General features: G+C 38.9%; 1 protein-coding gene across 3 annotated transcripts in view; it reads left to right on the top strand.

The window, feature by feature from the left end:
• The window catches only part of EIF2A (eukaryotic translation initiation factor 2A), a 39,426-nt gene extending 32,101 nt beyond the window's left edge, over nucleotides 1-7,325 (top strand). For 2 of the 3 annotated variants that reach the window (XM_068965325.1, XM_068965341.1), the window contains 3 exons: nucleotides 1,922-2,050; nucleotides 2,735-2,800; nucleotides 5,922-7,325. In XM_068965325.1, coding sequence (XP_068821426.1) covers nucleotides 1,922-2,050; nucleotides 2,735-2,800; nucleotides 5,922-5,987 — 261 coding nt within the window. In that variant the 3' untranslated portion in view covers nucleotides 5,988-7,325. Of the gene's footprint in view, nucleotides 1-1,921; nucleotides 2,152-2,734; nucleotides 2,801-5,921 lie in introns of all 3 variants that reach the window. The other variant, XR_011144430.1, reaches the window with a different exon arrangement.
• Nucleotides 7,326-20,861: the final 13,536 nt, after the last annotated feature.

Raw genomic sequence — 20,861 nt, 5'->3', positions numbered from 1 at the left:
CTTCTTTCTTATGCCTGACTGTGAATTAAGGAACCAAAGAGAAGGAGTCAGATGTATATAATCTAACCAAGTACTTTTATAAATTTATGGTGATTCTATGAACTTATCATCTTTATCAAAAATAATTGAAACAAAGAGTTTAATTTTATCATATGCATAGCCTTTCCAGAGAATGACCAGAATTTACATACAGTAACATAGACACCTTGACTTACTCTTTGTTTTTTAAAATATGGAGAAATTGTGTCATATTTCACTTAACTTTAATAGTTTTTTATATGATATTAATCTTCCTAGAAAATTAGTATTCTCAGCTGATTACAAACAACTACATTTTATTTTTTTGGACATGCCACCCAGCTTACAGGCTCTTAGCTCTCCCACCAAAGATGGAACACAGGCCCTCAGCTGTGAAAGTGGACTGCCAGGATATTCCCACAAACAACTAAATTGAAAAAAATGGGGGGCTTCCCTGGTGATCCAGTGGCTAAGACTCTGCATTTCCAGTGCAAAGGACCTGAGTTCAATTGCTGGTCAGGGGACTAGATCCCACATGCCACAGCTAAAGGATTCTGCGTGCTGCAGTGAAGATCAGACCCAGTATGATTTGACCCAGTACTATTTGACCCAGTACGGCCCAAAAATAAATAAAAATAAATAATTTTTTTAAGTTTTTTTTTTAAAATCAGATTTCAAAAGTGAATTTTGGTAGGCAAAGTATGTCTATTTTCCTTTTATCTACTCTTCTTTAATTTTTTATTATGAAAAATACCAAACTACACCATATTATTAGAATTTACAAGCTCCTTAAGAGTCAAAACTAAATAATTTCTTTCTGAATACTCTTAAATGCTCAGTAATGTTTTCATATAAAAGGTTAGGAATTAACATTTGTGGATTGTAGTGTACGAATTAGAATCAACATGACTCTAAAAAAGAAAAAAAAAAAAAGCTCCAATTCTGCACTGTCTAAAAATTCTCCGGCAGACATTTTTAGGTTTGGAGATCTAGAAGTGATACCCTGTCCCATGTTCCCCTGGGATGCTTTGGGAGTTTGGAGTATTCTACCCAGAACTCTAAGAGGTTCTAGAGTCTTGCAGAGTCTGTGTATTCTATTGGGAACTCTGTAAGGAAGAAGTAGAAGCCCTACTTAAAAAGTTTTCCATGGCAGTGTTGCCGAGCTGAATTGATCTGATTGTAAATAAATCTCTATGGGACTTACCCTGTAGCATCATCTGTTATATGTACTTCAGTTTACATACTCATAGTTTTGGAGGATATCCCAAGAGTGATACTTCACACACCTTAGTTAGATAAGCCCTCTCACATTTCCAAATCATCCATATAATGGCACATCCCACAATAACCAAAAATCTGGAATGTTTATTGGCTGAAACAATAATCTCCTTGTTTATTTCATTTCTACGTCATTTCATCTCTTTCCCTTTGTTATTATATTACTAATTATATTTTACATTACTAACATAATATTTTTATTACATTTTGCTAATATTACTAAAATCCTTGTTTTTTTTTCGCTGCATCACGTGTCTTGAGGGATCTTTAGTTACTGGACCAGGGGTTGAACCTGTGTGCCCTGCAGTAGAAGCACAGGGTCCTAAAACCACTAGGCCACCAGGGAATTCCCCAATATGCTATTGTTTTTTTATTTTATTATTATGTTACTTTAAATTACAGATCTTGCCTTTTGGATATCTCATTGTACTGAAATATTTTTTTAAGCTTCATTATAACTATTATGGGATGATATAACATACTTGAGGCCAGCAATTCAGTTGCTTTCTTTATATAGAGTGTATAAAAGATAAAATCATATTTTGTTTTATAAAAGGCTATGTTTTTTGAAATACTTCAGTGATTTCATTTTTGAAAACTTAATTCTTGAAAATATTTCCTGCAGGAAGCAAGAATTGACAAGAGTCTAGATATGGCATCTGTTCCTACCCCACAAAGCACACCACGAAATACTATTTCTCAGTCAACTTCTGGGGACCCTGAGACAGACAAAAAAATCAAGAACCTAAAGAAGGTGGGAGGCTTCAGTGAAAAGCACATGTGTTTATTGAAAGAACACATGAGAATTATATAGAGGAAATAGTGTTTAGATGCCTAAAGACAGGCATCTGAGAGGTTTGTAGCAATCCTTGTTGTTGCTTTCTCACCATGAAATACTATAACTTAGGAATGGTACTGATTTTAGTTTTATTCACAGATGTCTAAGGGATATTAGTCCTTTATTGTTGATTTTTAGAGTAATAAGAAATAATGTACATTTGAACATGTTTATACTCACTACATCATTATACCCTTGTGAGACAGGTAGGACAGATATTCATCTCATTTTTAAAGATGAAGAAAGAGGAACAAAAGGAAGTTTATTGACTTGTCAAATGCAATCACTGTGTGATGGTGGCCTAGGAGGTAAAATCAGGTTTCTAGAGCACTTCCCAGGCTACGTTACGAAGTTTCTCTTAAAGCTAAAGACATGGTCCAGGTATCATGAGGTACTGAAATAGATGGTGAAATTAGACATATATTTACATAATGTATATATATATACATAGATGTACATGTATAGTAATATTAAAATTTTGAAAAATACCAAATTTCATGTTCTTAATGTATACAATTTTATGTTTAATTTTGAAAGTAGATTGTGCATTCTGAAATTGCTTTTTCTTTCTTCCTTTTGCCTCCTGTTTGGTGTTTACAGAAACTGAAAGCAATTGAACAGCTGAAAGAACAAGCAGCAGCTGGAAAACAGCTAGAGAAAAATCAGGTCTTTTCTGCATTTTTCATTCGGGCTTATAGTTACTACCACCCTTGCCCTTTTTATTACAAGCAACTATTTAATCCGATTAAAGAGTATATAGATTTTAAAACTTATTTGGAAATACACAAGGATGGGGGAAATGTGGATCATGATGAATGAGGGAGTCCCTGTTTCCTGTGACACATACTGATGCTGTAGCTGCTGGCTTCTTATGTTAGACAAATAGAAGATTCTCTTTTCTGTATCTCAGGTCACACTGTCCTGTTTCCCCTTTTCCTTCCTCCTGTCCTCCACACTTTGAAGCACAAATGTAGAATGGAAGGTTTATTAGACTTAGAGAATGCAGTAAGACAGCTCTGTTTTTTGTCTCCTTGATTCATCAATTTGGTCGCTCAGTCGTGTCCAACTCTTTATGACCCCATGGACTGCAGCACACCAGGCTTCCCTGTCCATCACCAACTCCTAGAGCTTGCTCAAACTCATGTCCATTGAGTCACTGATGCTATCCAACCATCTCATCTTCTCTTGTCCCCTTCTCCTGCCTTCAGTCTTTCCCAGCATCAGGGTCTTTCAAATGAGTCAGTTCTTCACATCAGATGGCCAGAGTATTGGAGCTTCAAGTTCAGCATGTCCTTCCAGTCAATATTCAGGACTGATTTCATTTAGGATTGGCTGGTTTGATCTCCTTGCAGTCCAAGGAACTCTCAAGAGTCTTCTTCAACACCACAGTTAGAAAGCATCAATTCTGTGGCACTCAGCTTTCTTGACAGTTCAACTCTCACATCCATATGTGACTACTGGAAAAACCATAGCTTTGACAAGGACCTTTGTTGGCAATGTCTCTGCTTTTTAATATGCTAAGTTGGTCATAGCTTTTCTTCCATGGAGCAAGCATCTTTTAATTTCATGGCTGCACTTACCATCTGCAGTGATTTTAGAGCCCCCAAAAATAAAGTCTCTCACTGTTTCCATTATTTCCCTATTTGCCATGAAGTGATGGGACTGGATGCCATGATATTCATCTTTTGAATGTTGAGTTTTAAGCCAGCTTTTTCACTTTCTCTTTCACTTTCATCAAGAGGCTCTTTAGCTTCTCTTCACTTTCTGCCAAAGGGTGGTGTCATCTGCATATCTGAGTTTACTGATATTTCTTCTGGCACTCCTGATTCCAGCTTGTGCTTCATCCAGTCTGGCATTTTGCATGATGTACTCTGCATAGAAGTTAAATAAGCAGGGTGACAATATACAGCCTTAATGTATTCCTTTCCAAATTTGGAACCAGTCTGTTGTTCCATGTTGGGTTCTAACTGTTGCTTCTTGACCTACATACAGCTTTCTCAGGAGGCAGGTCAGGTGGTCTGGTATTCCTGTCTCCTTCAGAATTTTCCGCAGTTTGTTGTGATCCATACAGTCAAAAGCTTTAGCATAGTCAATGAAGCAGCAGTAGATTTTTTTCTGGAATTCTCCTGCTTTTTCTATGATCCAGTGGATGCTGGAAGTTTGATCTCTGGTTCCTCGGCCTTTTCTAAATCCAGCCTGAACATCTGGAAGTTCACGGTTCACGTACTGTTGAAGCCTGGCTTGGAGAATTTTGAGTATTATTTTACTAGCATGTGAGATGAGTGCAATTGTGTGATAGTTTGAGCATTCTTTGGTGTTGCCCTTCTTTGTGATTGGAGTGAAAACTGACCTTTTCCAGTCCTGTGGCCACTGCTGTTTTCCAAATTTGCTGGCATATCAAGTGTAGTACATTCACATCATCATCTTTTAGAATTTGAAATAGCTCAACTGGAATTCTGTCACCTCCACAAGCTTTTTTCATGTGATGCTTCCTAAGGCCCACTTGACTTCACATTCCAGGATGTCTGCCTCTAGGTGAGTGATCACACCATCATGATTATCTGGGTCATGAAGATCTTTTTTGTATAGTTCTGCTGTGTATTCTTGCCACCTCTTCTTAATATCTTCTGCTTTTAGGTCCATACCGTTTCTGTCCTTTATTGTGCCCATCTTTGCATGAAAAGTTTCCTTGGTATCTCTAATTTTCTTGAAGAGATCTCTAGTCTTTCCCATTCTGTTGTTTTCCTCTATTTCTTTTCATTGAGCACTGAGGAGAACTTTCTTATGTCTCCTTGCTATTCTTTGGAATTCTGCATTAAGATGGAGGTATCTTTCCTTTTCTCCTTTGCCTTTAGCTTCTCTTCTTTTTCAGCTATTTGTAAGGCCTCCTTAGACAACCATTTTGCCTGTTTACATTTCTTTTCCTTGGGGATGGCCTTGATCACCACCTCCTATACAATGTCACAAATCTCTGTCCATAGTTCTTCAGGCACTCTATCAGATCTAATCCCTTGAATCTGTCACTTCCACTGTATAATCGTAAAGGATTTGATTTAGGTCATATCCAAATGGTCTAGTGGTTTTCCCTACTTTTCTTCAATTTAAGTCTGAATTTGGTAATGAGTTCATGATCTGAGCCGCTGTCAGCTCCCACTCTTGTTTTTGCTGACTGTAGATAGCTTTTCCATCTTCAGCTGCAAAGAACAGAATCAGTCTGATTTCGGTATTGACCATCTGGTGATATCCATGTGTAGAGTCTTCTCTTGTGTTGTTGGAAGAGGGTGTTTGCTATGACCAGAGCATTCTCTTGGCAAAACTCTATTAGCCTTTGCCCTGCTTCATTCTGTACTCCAAGGCCGAAGTTGCCTATTACTCCAGGTGTTTCTTGACTTCCTACTTTTGCATTCCAGTCCCCCATGATGAAAGCCATGTATTTTTTGGTGTTAGTTCTAGAACGTCTTATAGGTCATCATAGAAACCGTTCCAGCTTCTTTGGCATTAATGGTTGGAGCATAGACTTGGATTACTGTGATATTGAATGGTTTGCCTTGGAAATGAACAGAGATCATTCTGTCATTTTTGAGATTGCCCCCAAGTACTTGATTCATATCAAACAACAAATTAGACCTTGTTTCTAATCTGTGTTTTTTAAATCTGTGGTTACCAAAAAATCTGGTAAAGTCTCAGGTATATTCTTTCTCTAAATTTTTTCTCTTTTGCTATGTGGCTATTGATCTAATAATTATTTCATTTCCTGTTTAATAACTATTGTTTTAAACTTTTCTAGTTGGAGAAAATTCAGAAAGAGAAAGCCCTTCTTCAAGAGCTGGAAGATTTGGAACTGGGAATTTAAAGATTCACAGAAAGCAAGCTGGTTACCAGAAATCACTGCAAACGTATTTTCTGTTAAACCCATCAGTGTACATAGAAATAGCCATGTGCCCACATTTAACGTTCACTTATAATTTTGACCATTTATCTAAGATTCTGCATATCTATACAATTACTTAATATGTCTGTTAAATTGATTTTTACATCCTGCATCCTGTATCATGTCAACATATGATACAGAAAGAAGACATATGATTTTCTGTTTAGCTAAGCTTGACAGATTGAAAGACTAATGTCATTGTTTTTTAGTAGGAGACAGTATTTACCATATCAATGAATAAAAAGATTTTAATTTTAACCATTGTCGACTCTGTTTTAAGTTCTTCAGTTAACAAGTTCTTTATTAATTTACAAAGACAAGTTTGGGAAATTTTTCCTTTGAATATATAACATAACTATCTTGATCCTAAAAGATTATATGGTCGAACATTAAAGAAAAGCCTTAAAATCAGGTTGTACTAAATATATTAAATTGTTTATATTATTGGTAGTATTGAAGTAAAGTTTTTCTGACTGGTTTTAAAGTATGAACTTTAAAAAAAGAAAATAATAAGACATTTTGATATTTCAGGTAATAAACCTGGCCATTTAATGACAAGGTAATATTTTCTAAATGTGAACTATGATTATTTTGCTGTAGTTGTCTTGATTGTTGTGGTTGTTCACTTATATGATGAATAAAAGATGTACTGGTAACCCAAGACATTCAGCTATCAAAACTGATTTATATTTGGTTTTGGAGTCTGTTACAGCTACTTTTTAAAAATCTGATTTACATTTGAAGTTATTACATTTACATTGATATAGATTTTAATTATCCACAGCTAATATTTAAGCTAAGTAAAAGAAAAGAATTTAGGAATACTTTGAGAGAGATACACAGGTAACTGAGCTTCCTGATGTCCCAAAGCTACAAATAAGATTTGGTACAAATCTAATGAATTAAAGTTGGAGTGTTTTGTTTTTATTTTTTCCCTTCAGTGGAAGCACAGAGTCTTAACCACTGGACCGCTGTCAAAGTCCCTTGAGTGGTATTTTAAATGTTTTGTGTGCCGAGTGAATGTGGACACATACACACTCGTGTACATATAATTTCTTTCAACATTAATTCATTTTTGATAATAGAAATATAAACTTTTTTAAAGTAATATATTGTAAAAACAATGTATTTTTCTAATAAAATGTTAAGTAATTCACCTTAAGCCAGTGTAATATTTTTTGACCAAGCAGCCTAAGCTTTCTTAATTTAAAAGTTTTAAATTACCAATTTACACAGTTTACAGCAAATATATTAATCATTTTTAAAATGTTCTTCTTAAGGGAATTCCCTGGCGTTCAGTGATTAGGACTTGGTGTTCTCACTGCCCAGGGCCTGAGTTCAGTCCCTAGTTGGCGGACTAAGATCCCACACACTGTGTGCCATGACAGTGAGTAAATCAGTAATGAATAAATCTTATCAATCAATGTATGGGAATTTCCTGGTGATTCAGTGGTTAGGACTCTGTACTTCAACTGTAAGGGGCACGCATTCGATCCTGCATGCCATGTGGCACCCCCCAAAATTTTTTTAATGAAATGTTTATCTTAGAAGTATTATCATTGAACCTTTTGTTTTAGTCAGATGCTTTTTAATTGCTCCAAGGTGACTGTTCCTATTAAAATTAGATTACATGGACTCAGTTTTTAAATTGTCTTTATTTCTGTAATCAATCCATTTAATTTTTTCCAAAGAAATGTTTTATTTCTGTGTGCTAAGTTGCTTCAGTCGTGACCGACTCTTTGCAACCCTATGGACAGTAGCTTGTTAAGCTCCTCTATCCATGCGATTCTCCAGGCAGTATATTGGAGTAGTTGCCTTGCCCTCTTCCAGGGAATCTTCCCAACCCAGGGATCAAACCCGTGTCTCCTGCATTGGCAGGCAGGTTCTTTTACCACTGCTGCTGCTGCTGCTAAGTCGCTTCAGTTGTGTCCAACTGTGTGACCCCATAGACGGCAGCCCACCAGGCTCCCCGGTCCCGGGGATTCCCCAGGCAAGAACATTGGAGTGGGTTGCCATTTCCTTCTCCAAGGCATGAAAGTGAAAAGTGAAAGTGACGTCACACAGTCTAGCATCATGTTTATTTCTGAACACATATCAATGTAAAAATCACTGAGATGTTCTTGGACTACATATTTTATTTTTATTTTAAATATATATATATATTTCTTTAGGGCACAAAAAATGTGACTAGTAGGTTTATTGATCTTCATTATTATGCAAAACTTCTAACTATCTTTAGTAATGATAATACTTGCATTCATGGAGTCGCAGAGTCAGACATGACTGAGCGACTGAACAACAAATACTTGCATTTGACCCTTGTTCATTATAAATGGACATGCAGAAAGCAAATGAGTTCAGACACATACAACTAAAAATGTGTAACTGCATATGACTCTTGTAGTCACTGATGACAAAAGATTTCCTCATATTCATACTGGTGGCCTATTACATGCTCATGTGCCAATCTCCATCTGAGCAGAAAAAATAACTATCCAGTTAATGAAATGATCTAAAATTTTCCAGCTTTTAAATTGTTGAAAATATGGGAATTAGGACAAAGCATATTACATTATATTTTATAAAGCAATGAATGAATCTACTCTCTCAAAAGAAATGAGTTAGTATTTTTTACAGTTACCTTATGGCTGCTTTAGAAGTTATCTTCTGGCAGTATGAGTAAGGTTGTAGAAAAGTGTATAAAGTGATGAAAGTATGCTTGAAAATTTAAATATGTTGTTGTGTATTCATTATAAAGGAAAAAATGTAATTCCTGGATTCTCATAACTCTCTTTTCATTAATCCTCTCAGAAATACATTTGGAGGACTTTCCTGGCAATCCAGTAGTTAAAACTGCACTTCCAATGCAGGGAACATGGGTTCATTCCCTTGTAGGGTAACTAACATCCCACATGCTGCACAGTATGGCTGGGGGAAAAAAAAAAAGACAAACGTATATGGCATTTGCCATAAGCATCTGTGAAGAACATTATAAGCTTGAGGGGAGGTCCTTCAGTAGCACAAAGGCTCTGATTAGTTACACAAGTTTCCCAGAGAGGGAGGAGAAAAAGCAAAAACTCAACTTTCATAGCCAAAAAAAAGAATTCTCTTAGAAAAGAAATAGAGCTACAATGTCAAGACATGTATGTTGCCAAATAATAACAATTTTTCAAAACAGTGCATTTTTTGATGGTTACATATTTAAGTATGTAAACTTAGAGAAAAAGGTTTGCTTCGGGTATGCACTAAATTGATGACATTGACTACTAGAGCGGAGGGTGGTGAAAAGGAACTTTAGCTTTATCTGAAATGTGTAATTTTTTATACATAAAGGAAAATATAATTTTGTACAATTTTAAAATCATAACCAACTGAGACTAGGCTTCAAACTAGGAAATTCTCTTCCAGTTCAATTTTATGCCTTCTATACACCAGTAATATCTAAGGTAAGGACTCAATGTTATAGGTATTAACATACAATTCATTTGCTCTTTGGAATATGTCACCTAATAACTGAGGCAGCATGAGAGTAAGGTAAATGTTTGCAAAAATGCTTCTCATTTTTTTTTTTCCCCTAGCAAATTTTAGCAAGTAAATATGGAAAATCTACTGTATTCTTTTATAAATGCCTATTAAGTTGGGATCCATCTTTATCCTGGTCTGTTATCTAATATTTAAAAAATGAGTTTGACTCCTACTTCACATACTGATTCACATATAATTGTTTTTATTATTAATGGGTACCTACATGATCTTTCTGTAATGTATATGACCCTAAGGCTGTAGAATTAAGAAATTTGCCAATATCACCAAGCTAGGATGTGGGATTTAAACCCAGGCAGTCTGATGTCAGTCCTTGTGCTCTAGGTCACTATGATAATATTGCTTCTGTATCCTGAGGTAATATATCCTTATGCACTTGATCTAGTGTAATTGTAGATTGTATAAGCATGACTGCTAGACTGTGCACATTTCAGTATTCATGGATACTGCCAAATCGCCTTCTGTAAAAGTTTAACTTCTACCAATGAAAGTTTCCCATATTCTTATCCGATCTATAAGGCTTTTGAATTTTTACTAAATCAAGAGAGGGGAAATGATACTTTTTGGTTTTGTTACTTCTTTTTATTAGTAATGGGTTATGTATTTTTCCACATTTGAGGGTGGTTTATATTTTTTTAGTGAATTGGTTTTCCTTTTCATTGGCCCATTTCCCTATTTGAGTATTTAGCTTTCATCTTACTGATTTATAAGTATGTCCTATATAGTAACACGTTCAGTTCAGTTCAGTCACTCAGTCGTGTCCGACTCTTTGGGACCCCATGAATCGTAGCATGCCAGGCTTCCCTGTCCATCACCAACTCCCGGAGTTCATTCAGACTCACATCCATTGAGTCAGTGATGCCATCCAGCCATCTCATCCTCTGTTGTCTCCTTCTCCTCTTGCCCCCAATTCCTCCCAGCATCAGAGTCTTTTCCAATGAGTTAGCTCTTCGCATGAGGTGGCCAAAGTACTGGAGCCTCAGCTTTAGCATCATTCCTTCCAAAGAAATCCCAGGGTTGATCTCCTTTAGAATGGACTGGTTGGATCTCTTTGCAGTCCTAGGGACTCTCAAGCGTCTTCTCCAACACCACAGTTCAAAAGCATCAATTCTTCGGCACTCAGCTTTCTTCACAGTCCAACCCTCACATCCATACATGACCACAGGAAAAACCATAGCCTTGACTAGACGGACCTTAGTTGGCAAAGTAATGTCTCTGCTTTTGAATATGCTATCTAGGTTGGTCATAACTTTTCTTCCAAGGAGTAAGTGTCTTTTAATTTCATGGCTGCAATCACCATCTGCAGTGATTTTGGAGCCCCCCTAAACAAAATCTGACACTGTTTCCACTGTTTCCCCATGTATTTGCCATGAAGTGATGGGACCAGATGCCATGATCTTCGTTTTCTGAATGTTGAGCTCTTTAAGCCAACTTTTTCACTCTCCACTTTCACTTTCATTAAAAGGCTTTTTAGTTCCACTTCACTTTCTGCTTGCACATGGGCTTGGTTGCCCTTTGGCATGTGGGATCTTCCCAGACCGGGAATGAAGCCAGCATACCCTTCATTGCAAGGCAAGTTCTTAACCACTGGACCACCAGGGAAGCCCCAAGTTGAGTGTCAAAAAATTAAATTAGGTCTTTGGATACTCAGTTTAACTGTGATCAGTTTTGCAGTATATTTCTTTGAGTTAGTGAAATACAAGAAAAGATAACTAGGGATATTGAAATTTTTTATTGAAGTGAGGTTTCAAAGCAGTTCTTGGGTTCATCCACTTCTGAAAATATTAATACATTACTGTCCAGAGCAGGGGAAAAGTATGAATTTATAAGTAGTAAAATGACAAACTACTGTGACTGCCTTGCTGTCCCAATTTTGCCAAAGTTAAGTGTTTTTTTTGTTTTAAATTTCTGAAAGACAGGAGGAAGAATAAGCAAACACTAAGTGCCTAACTCTCTGGGTCATCTTTGGCTCCAAAGGTAATAGAATCAAATCAGATTTTGAAGGAATAACTTTCATGCTTTTTTTTTTTTAAGCTACATAGATCAGTTGTTTACAGTGTAAAGTGCAGGTTACAAAGGAAATACGGTGTATTTAGAAGTTCATTGAATTGAAGTAAAAGATACTTGAAGATTCCTGCCAAAAGATGTGGCCAGGTGTCTTAATCCATCAGGGCTACTGTAACAAAATATCATAGGCTGGGTTGCTTATCAATAACAAAAATTCCTTTCTGACAAATCTGGAAGTGGGTGAGAGGCTGCTTCCTCATTCTGTCTTCTTACTGTGTCCTCACACGGTGGCAGGTGGGAGGGAGCTCTAGGGGCTGCTTTTATAAAGTGCTAGACCCCTTTATGAGGGCTCTGCTGAGCCCTCACTTCCAAACACCATGGTGCTGGGAACTAGGTTCAATGTATGGATTTTGAAGGGACACAAACATTCAGTCTCTATCAGTTCAGTTCAGTTCAGTTCAGTTCAGTTCAGTTGCTCAGTCGTGTCTGACTCTTTGCGACCCCAAGGACTGCAGCACGCCAGGCTTCCCTGTTCATCACCAACTCCCAGAGTTTACTGCAACTCATGTCCATTGAGTCAGTGATGCCATCCAACGATCTCATCCTCTGTCATCTGCTTCTCCCGCCTTCAATCTTTCCCAGCATCAGGGTCTTTTCAAATGAGTCAATTTTTCGCATCAAGTGACCAAAGTATTGAAGTTTTCAGCTTCAGCATTAGTCCTTCCAGTGAGTATTCAGGACTGATTTAGGATGGACTGGTTGGATCTCCTTGCTGTCCAAGGGACTCTCAATCTCCAACACCACAGTTCAAAAGCATCAATTCAGCGCTCAGCTTTCTTTATAGTCCAACTCTTACATCCATACGTGACTACTGGAAAAACCATAGCTTTGACTAGATGGACGTTTGTCGGCAATGTCTCTGCTTTTTAATATGCTGTCTAGGTTGGTCATAACTTTTCTTCCAGGAGCAAGCATCTATTAATTTCATGGTTGCCGTCACCATCTGCAGTGATTTTGGAGCCCCCAAAATTAGGCTCTCACTGTTTCCAGTGTGATGGGACCCACGTCCAAGGAGTGATGGCTGCGCCAGCGCAGGAGAGCTGAGAGGAGCTACTCCATGTTCAAGGTCAGGAGGGGCGGCGGTGAGGAGATACCACTCGTCCAAGGTAACGAGCAGCGGCTGTGCTTGGCTAGAGCAGCCGTAAAGAGATACCCCACGTCCAAGGTAAGAGAAACCCAACTAAGATGGTAGGTGTTGCAAGAGGGCATCAGAGGGCAGACACTGAAACCATAATTACAGAAAACTAGTCAATCTAATCACACGGACCACAGCCCTAACTCAGTGAAACTAAGCCATGCCCTGTGGGGCCACCCAAGACGGGTGGGTCATGGTGGAGAGGTCTGACAGAATGTGGTCCACTGCAGAAGGGAATGGCAAACCACTTCAGTATTCTTGCCTTGAGAACCCCATGAACAGTATAAAAAGGCAAAATGATAGGATACTGAAAGAGGAACTATCCAGGTCAGTGGGTGCCCAATATGCTACTGGAGATCAATGGAGAAATAACCCCAGAAAGAATGAAGGGATGGAGCCAAAGCAAAAACAATACCCAGTTGTGAATGTGACTGGTGATAGAAGCAAGGTCTGATGCTGTAAAGAGCAATATTGCATAGGAACCTGGAATGTCAAGTCCATGAACCAAGGCAAATTGGAAGTGGTCAAACAGGAGATGGCAAGAATGAATGTGAACATTCTAGGAATCAGTGAACTAAAATGGACTGGAATGGGTGAATTTAACTCCAATGACCATTATATCTACTACTGTGGGCAGGAATCCCTTAGAAGAAATGGAGTAGCCATCATGGTTATCAAAAGAGTCCGAAATGCAATACTTGGATGCAATCTCAAAAATGAAAGAATGATCTCTGTTCATTTCCAAGGCAAACCATTCAATATCACAGTAATCCAAGTCTATGCCCCAATCAGTAATGCTGAAGAAGCTGAAGTTGAATGGTTCTGTGAAGACCTACAAGACCTTTTAGAACTAACACCCAAAAAAGATGTCCTTTTCATCATGGGGGACTGGAATGCAAAAGTAGGAAGTCAAGAAACACCTGGAGTAACAGGCAACTTTGGCCTTGGAATACGGAATGAAGCAGGGCAAAGGCTAATGGAGTTTTGCCAAGAGAACACACTGGTCATAGCAAACACCGTCTTCCAACAACACAAGAGAAGACTCTACACATGGACATCACCAGATGGTCAACACTGAAATCAGATTGATTATATTCTTTGCAGCCAAAGATGGAGAAGCTCTATACAGTCAGCAAAACAAGACCAGGAGCTGACTGTGGCTCAGATCATGAACTCCTTATTGCCAAATTCAGCCATAAATTGAAGAAAGTAGGGAAAACCACTAGACCATTCAGGTATGACCTAAATCAAATCCCTTATGATTATACAGTGGAAGTGAGAAATATATTTAATGGACTAGATCTGATAGAGTGCCTGGTGAAGTATGGACAGAGGGTTGGGACTATGTACAACAGGCAGGGATCAAGACCATCCCCTAGAAAAAAAAATGCAAAAAAGCAAAATGGCTGTCTGAGGAGGCCCTTACAAATAGCTGTGAAAAGAAGAGAAGCAAACAGCAAAGGAGAAAAGGAAAGATATATACCCATTTGAATGCAGAGTTTGAATGCTGTTCTCCAGAATAGCAAGGAGAGATAAGAAAGCCTTCCTCAGTGATCAGTGCAAAGACATAGAGGAAAACAACAGAAAGGGAAAGACTAGAGATCTCTTCAAGAAAATTAGAGATACCAAGGGAACATTTCATGCAAAGATGGGCTCAATAAAGGACAGAAATGGTATGGACCTAACAGAAGCAGAAGATATTAAGAAGAGGTGGCAAGAATACACAGTGCAAAAATGATCTTCATGACCAAGATAGTCACAATGGTGTGATCACTCACCTAGAGCCAGACATCCTGGAATGTGAGATCAAATGGGCCTTATAAAGCATCACTACAAACAAAGCTAGTGGCGGTGATGGAATTCCAGTGGAGCTATTTCAAATCCTGAAAGATGATGCTGTGAAAGTGCTGCACTCAATATGCCAGCAAATTTGGAAAACTCAGCAGTGGCCACAGGACTGGAAAAGGTCAGTTTTCATTCCAATCTCAAAGAAAGGCAATGCCAAAGAATGCTCAAACTACTGCACAATTGCACTCATCTCACATGCTAGTAAAGTAATACTCAAAATTCTCCAAGCCAGGCTTCAGCAATACATGAACCGTGAACTTCCAGATGTTCAAGCTGGTTTTAGAAAAGGCAGAGGAACCAGAGATCAAATTACCAACATCTGCTGGATCATGGAAAAGCAAGAGAGTTCCAGAAAAATATTTATTTGTGCTTTATTGACTATGCCAAAGCTTTTGACTGTGTGGATCACAAGAAACTGGAAAATTCTGAAAGAGATGGGAATACCAGACCACCTGACCTGCCTCTTGAGAAACATATATGCAGGTCAGGAAGCAACAGTTAGAACTGAACATGGAACAACAGACTGGTTCCAAATAGGAAAAGGAGTACGTCAAGGCTGTATATTGTCACCCTGCTTATTTAACTTCTATGCAGAGTACATCATGAGAAATGCTGGGCTGGAAGAAGCACAAGCTGGAATCAAGATTGCTGGGAGAAATATTAATAACCTCAGATATGCAGATGACACCACCCTTATGGCAGAAAGTGAAGAGGAACTAAAAAGCCTCTTGATGAAGGTGAAAGAGGAGAGTGAAAAAGTTGGCTTAAAGCTCAACGTTCAGAAAATGAAGATCATGGCATCTGGTCCCATCACTTCATGGCAAATACATGGGGAAACAGTGGAAACAGTGTCAGACTTTATCTTTTGGGGCTCCAAAATCACTACAGATGGTGATTGCAGCCATTAACTTAAAAGATGCTTACTCCTTGGAAGGAAAGTTATGACCAACCTAGATAGCATATTCAAAAGCAGAGACATTACTTTGCCAACAAAGGTCCGTCTAGTCAAGGCTATGGTTTTTTCAGTAGTCATGTATGGATGTAAGAGTTGGACTGTGAAGAAAGCTGAGCGCCAAAGAATTGATGCTTTTGAACTGTGGTGTTGGAGAAGACTCTTAAGAGTCCCTTGGACTGCAGGAGATCCAACCAGTCCATTCTAAAGGAGATCAGTCCTGGGTATTCTTTGGAAGGAATGATGCTGAAGCTGAAACTCCAGTACTATGGCCACCTCATGCGAAGAGTTGACTCCCTGGAAAAGACTCTGATGCTGGGAGGGATTGGGGACAGGAGGAGAAGGGGATGACAGAGGATGAGATGGCTGGATGGCATCACTGACTCGATGGATGTGAGTTTGAGTGAACTCCGGGAGTTGGTGATGGACAGGGAGGCCTGGTGTGTTGCAATTCATGGGGTCGCAGAGTCGGACACGACTTAGCGAACTGAACTGAACTGATGGGACCGGATGCCATGGTCTTCGTTGTTTGAATATTGAGTTTTAAGCCAAGTTTTTCACTTTCTTTCATGTTCATTAAGAGGGTTTTTAGTTCTTCACTTTCTGCCATAAGGGCAGTATCATCTGTGTATCTGAGGTTATTGATATTTCTCCCGGCAATCTTGATTCCAGCTTGTGCTTCATCCAGCGTACTGTTTTTCACGATGTATTCTGCATATTAGTTAAATAAGCAGGGTGACAATATACAGCCTTGATGTACTCCTTTCCCTATTTGGAACCAGTCTATTGTTCCATGTCCACTTCTAACTGTTGCTTCCTGACCTGCATACAGATTTCTCATGAGGTGGGTAAGGTGATCTGGTATTCCCATCCTTTGAAGAATTTTCCACAGTTTACTGTAATCCATACAGTGAAAGGATTTGACATAGTCAATAAAGCAGATGTAGATGTTTTTCCGGAACTCACTAGCTTTTTTGATATCCAGTGGATGTTGACAATTTGATCTCTGGTTCCTCTGCCTTTCCTACATCCAGCCTGAACATCTGGAAGTTCACGGTTCATGTATTTGAAGCCTGGCTTGGAGAATTTTGAACATTACTAGCATGTGAGATGAATGCAATTGTGTGGTAGTTTGAGCATTCTTTGGTATTGCCTTTCTTTGGGATTGGACCTTTTCCAGTCCTGTGGCCACTGCTGAGTTTTCCAAATTTGCTGGCATATCAAGTGTAGTACGTTCACAGCATCATCTTTTTGGATTTGAAATAGCTCAACTGGAATTCCGTCACCTCCACAAGCTCTGTTCATAGTGATGCTTCCTAAGGCCCACTTGACTTCGCATTCCAGGATGTCTGGCTTTAGGTGAGTGATCACAGCATCATGATTATCTGGGTCATGAAGATCTTTTTTATATAGTTCTGTGTATTCTTGCCACCTCTTCTTAATGTCTTCTGCTTTTAGGTCCATATCATTTCTATCCTTTATTGTGGCCATCTTTACATGAAATGTTTCCTTGGTATCTCTAATTTTCTTGAAGAGATCTCTCAGTTCAGTTCAGTCGCTCAGTCATGTCTGATTCTTTGCAACCCCATGGACTACAGCACTCCAGGCCTCCCTGTCCATCACTAACTCCTGGAGTCTACTCAATATTCGTCCCCATTGAGTTGGTGATGCCATCCAACCATCTCATCCTCTTGTTGTCCCCTTTTCCTCCTGCCCTCAATCTTTCCCAGGATCAGGGTGTTTTCCAGTGAGTCAGCTCTTCGCATCAGGTGGCCAAAGTATCAGAGTTTCACCTTCACCATCAGTCCTTCCAATGAACACCCAGGACTGATCTCCTTTAGGATGGACTGTTTGGATCTCCTTGAAGCCAAGGGACTCTCAAGGGTCTTCTCCAACACCACAGTTCAAAAGCATCAATCCTTTGGCGCTCAGCTTTTTTTATACTCCAACACTCACATCCATAAATGACTTCGGGAAAAACCATAACCTTGATGAGACGGACTTTATTGGTAAAGTAATGTCTCTGCTTTTTAATATGCTGTCTAGTTTGGTCATAACTTCCCTGCCAAGGAGTAAGCGTCTTTTAATTTCATGGCTGCAGTCACCATCTGCAGTTATTTTGGAGCCCCCCAAAATAAAGTTAGCCACTGTATCCTCTGTTTCCCCATCTATTTCCCATGAAGTGATGAGACTGGATGCCATGATCTTTGTTTTCTGAATGTTGAGCTTTAAGCCAACTTTTTCACTCTCCTCTTTCACTTTTATCAAGAGGCTCTTTAGTTCTGCACTTTCTGCCATAAGGGTGGTACCATCTACATATCCGAGGTTATTGATATTTCTCATGGCAATCTTGATTCCAGCTTGTGCCTCTTCCAGCCCAGTGTTTCTCATGATGGACTCTTCATATAAGTTAAATAAGCAGGGTAACAAATTACAGCCTTGACGTACTCCTTTTCCTATTTGGAACCAGTCTGTTGTTCCATGTCCCGTCCTAACTGTTGCTTCCTGACTTGCATACAGATTTCTCAAGAGGCAGATCAGATGGTCTGGTATCCCCATCTCTTTCAGAATTTTCCACAGTTTATTGTGATCCACACAGTCAAAGGCTTTGGCATAGTCAATAAAGCAGAAATAGATATTTTTCTGGAACTCATTTGCTTTTTTGATAATCCGGCAGATACTGGCAATTTGATCTCTGGTTCCTCTGCCTTTTCTAAATCCAGCCTGAACATCTGGAAGTTCATGGTTCACGTACTGTTGAAATTTGGCTTGGAGAATTTTGAGCATTACTTTACTACCCTGTGAGACGAATTCAATTGTGCAGTAGTTTGAACATTCTTTGGCATTGCCTTTCTTTGAGATTGGAATGAAAACATCTTTTCAGCAGTGGTCCTGTGGCCACTGCTGAGTTTTCCAAATTTGCTGGCCTATTGAGTGCAGCACTTTCACAGCATCATCTTTTGGATTTGAAATAGCTCAATTGGCATTTCATCACCTCCAGTAGTTTTGTTCATACTGATGCTTCCTAAGGCCCACTTGACTTCACATACCATGATGTCTGGCTCTAGATGAGTGATCACACCATCGTGATTATCTGGGTAGTGAAGATCTTTTTTGTATAGTTCTCCTGTGTACTCTTGCCACCTCTTCTTAATATCTTCTGCTTCTGTTAGGTCCACACTGTTTCTGTTCTTTATCGAGCCCATCTTTGCATGAATGTTCCCTTGGTATCTCTAATTTTCTTGAAGAGATCTCTAGTCTTTCCCATTCTGTTGTTTTCCTCTATTTCTTTGCACTGATCACTGAAGACGGCTTTCTTATCACTTCTTGCTATTCTTTGGAACTCTGCACTCAAATGGGTATTTCTTTCCTTTATTTCCTTTGCTTTTCATTTCTCTTCTTTTCACAGCTATTTGCAAGGCCTCCTCAGACAACCATTTTGCTTTTTTGCATATCTTTTTCTTGGGGATGATCTTGACCTCCGCCTCCTGTACAATGTCACAAACCTTCGTCCACAGTTCTTCAGGCATTCTGTCTGTCAGATCTAATCCCTTGACTCTATTTCTCACTTTAGCATATACGGAAAAAAAGTCATAAAACAAGGAACATATGTTGATACAGGTTCCCCCGAAAACGCAATTCCTGTTATGGCCACTAGAGGGTTTCAAAGATCAGAATATTGGGAAATTAAGGCCTGGAGTCTCTAAGAGCCGGATAGGACTGAGCGACTTCACTTTCACTTTTCACTTTCATGCATTGGAGAAGGAAATGGCAACCCACTCCAGTATTCTTGCCTGGAGAATCCCAGGGATGGGGGAGCCTGGTGGGCTACCGTCTATGGGGTCGCACAGAGTCGGACACGACTGAAGTGACTTAGCAGCAGCAGCAAGGAATTAGAAATTGTAGAACATACCTGGAAAATATGTTCACTCACTTAAAGTTGCAAATGTAGGGACTTCCCTGGTGGTCCAATGTTTAAGAATCCGCCTTCCAATGCAGGGAACACGGGTTTGATTCCTTGTCGTGGGACTGAGATACCACATGCTACAGGTAAAATAAGCCTACACCCTGCAACTAGTTGCAAATATCATCGCCTGTATTGCTGCTTTTTGCTTTTATTTCTCCAAAATCCTTGAATTAACCCTTGTTAGCTCCTTGCCATCAGACTTATTCCTACCTTACCCCTGAGTTCTGTCAGGAACTATTGGTTGCAAATAAATCATGTCTCAAGAGCTTGTTTGTAGGTCAAATGTTTACAAGTGAAATTTTGCATGTTTTCCCACAGAGGTAATAAGTGGTTATTGGTGCTGAGATTATCCCACGAAAACCTTACATGGAAGAACTGGGTATATATTAATTAAAACAAAAATGCCATTTATAAGTTCATTTTTAAAAATTAATGCCAATAGAAGAAAACAGAATGAGAATTCTGTTTGAAAATGTGAATGCTAACTTTTTTTTTAAAACAGACTTAAATGATGGAAAAAGAAGAAAATAATTTTAAGGGGATTCCTAAATACTTTTGATAATTTTTCTGCACTTTAGATACTGGTTCTGTGTTCCATACACATAAACTTATCTTCCCTTCCTCAATTAAATTATCACTATTCTCAAATTCTACCACAGTTAAGATCACTGAGTGTTTATCAGTGAAATAAAGAGAAGGAAAGAAAGGAGATTTTTCCTAAGATCACTAAGCAAAAACTGGATGCAGGAGGGAACGAGAAAAAGACCATTTCAGAGAAAAAGATATATATGAGATGGACAGAGAAAGAGAGAAAAGGGGAAGTGAAGCAAAAAGACCCTGGAATTAATTGGATCGGAGCCATCACAGCCAGGGTGCCATCTCGGGTTGTTGGGTTTTGTTTTTTGTTTTGAGCTGGGGAAGGATGGCACCCTTGAAAAAGGAAATCAGTGTGTAACCCAGAAATAGTTGCAAATGAGGCACTATGTGACTTGATAATGCCTCCACAATTCTCTTAGGAATTAAGTTCCCTTTAGAAGAAAATTCAGCTACATTTTTGAAGTCTTGAAAGACCTGGCAAAGCAGAGCTGTTTGCATTCACATTCTCAGGCAAAATTACTTCTGGGCAGTTTTGTTTATTTGTTTATGTTCAGTTGAAACTAAACAGGTCAAATCCTAAACTTGTGATGTCACCAGAGAGACCCTTTCATTGTACCGCGTCTCCTTTGCTTTTGTGTCCCTTCCCCTCTTCTTCCCAGCAGGGGTGAATGGTACCCTGTTAAGGAG

The sequence above is a fragment of the Capricornis sumatraensis genome, chromosome 1, assembly GCF_032405125.1.
Source record: "Capricornis sumatraensis isolate serow.1 chromosome 1, serow.2, whole genome shotgun sequence".
NCBI classification, from domain to species: domain Eukaryota; kingdom Metazoa; phylum Chordata; class Mammalia; order Artiodactyla; family Bovidae; genus Capricornis; species Capricornis sumatraensis.
The sequence above is the reverse complement of the archived record's forward strand: the minus strand, read 5'-3'. Positions and strand labels throughout refer to the sequence as shown.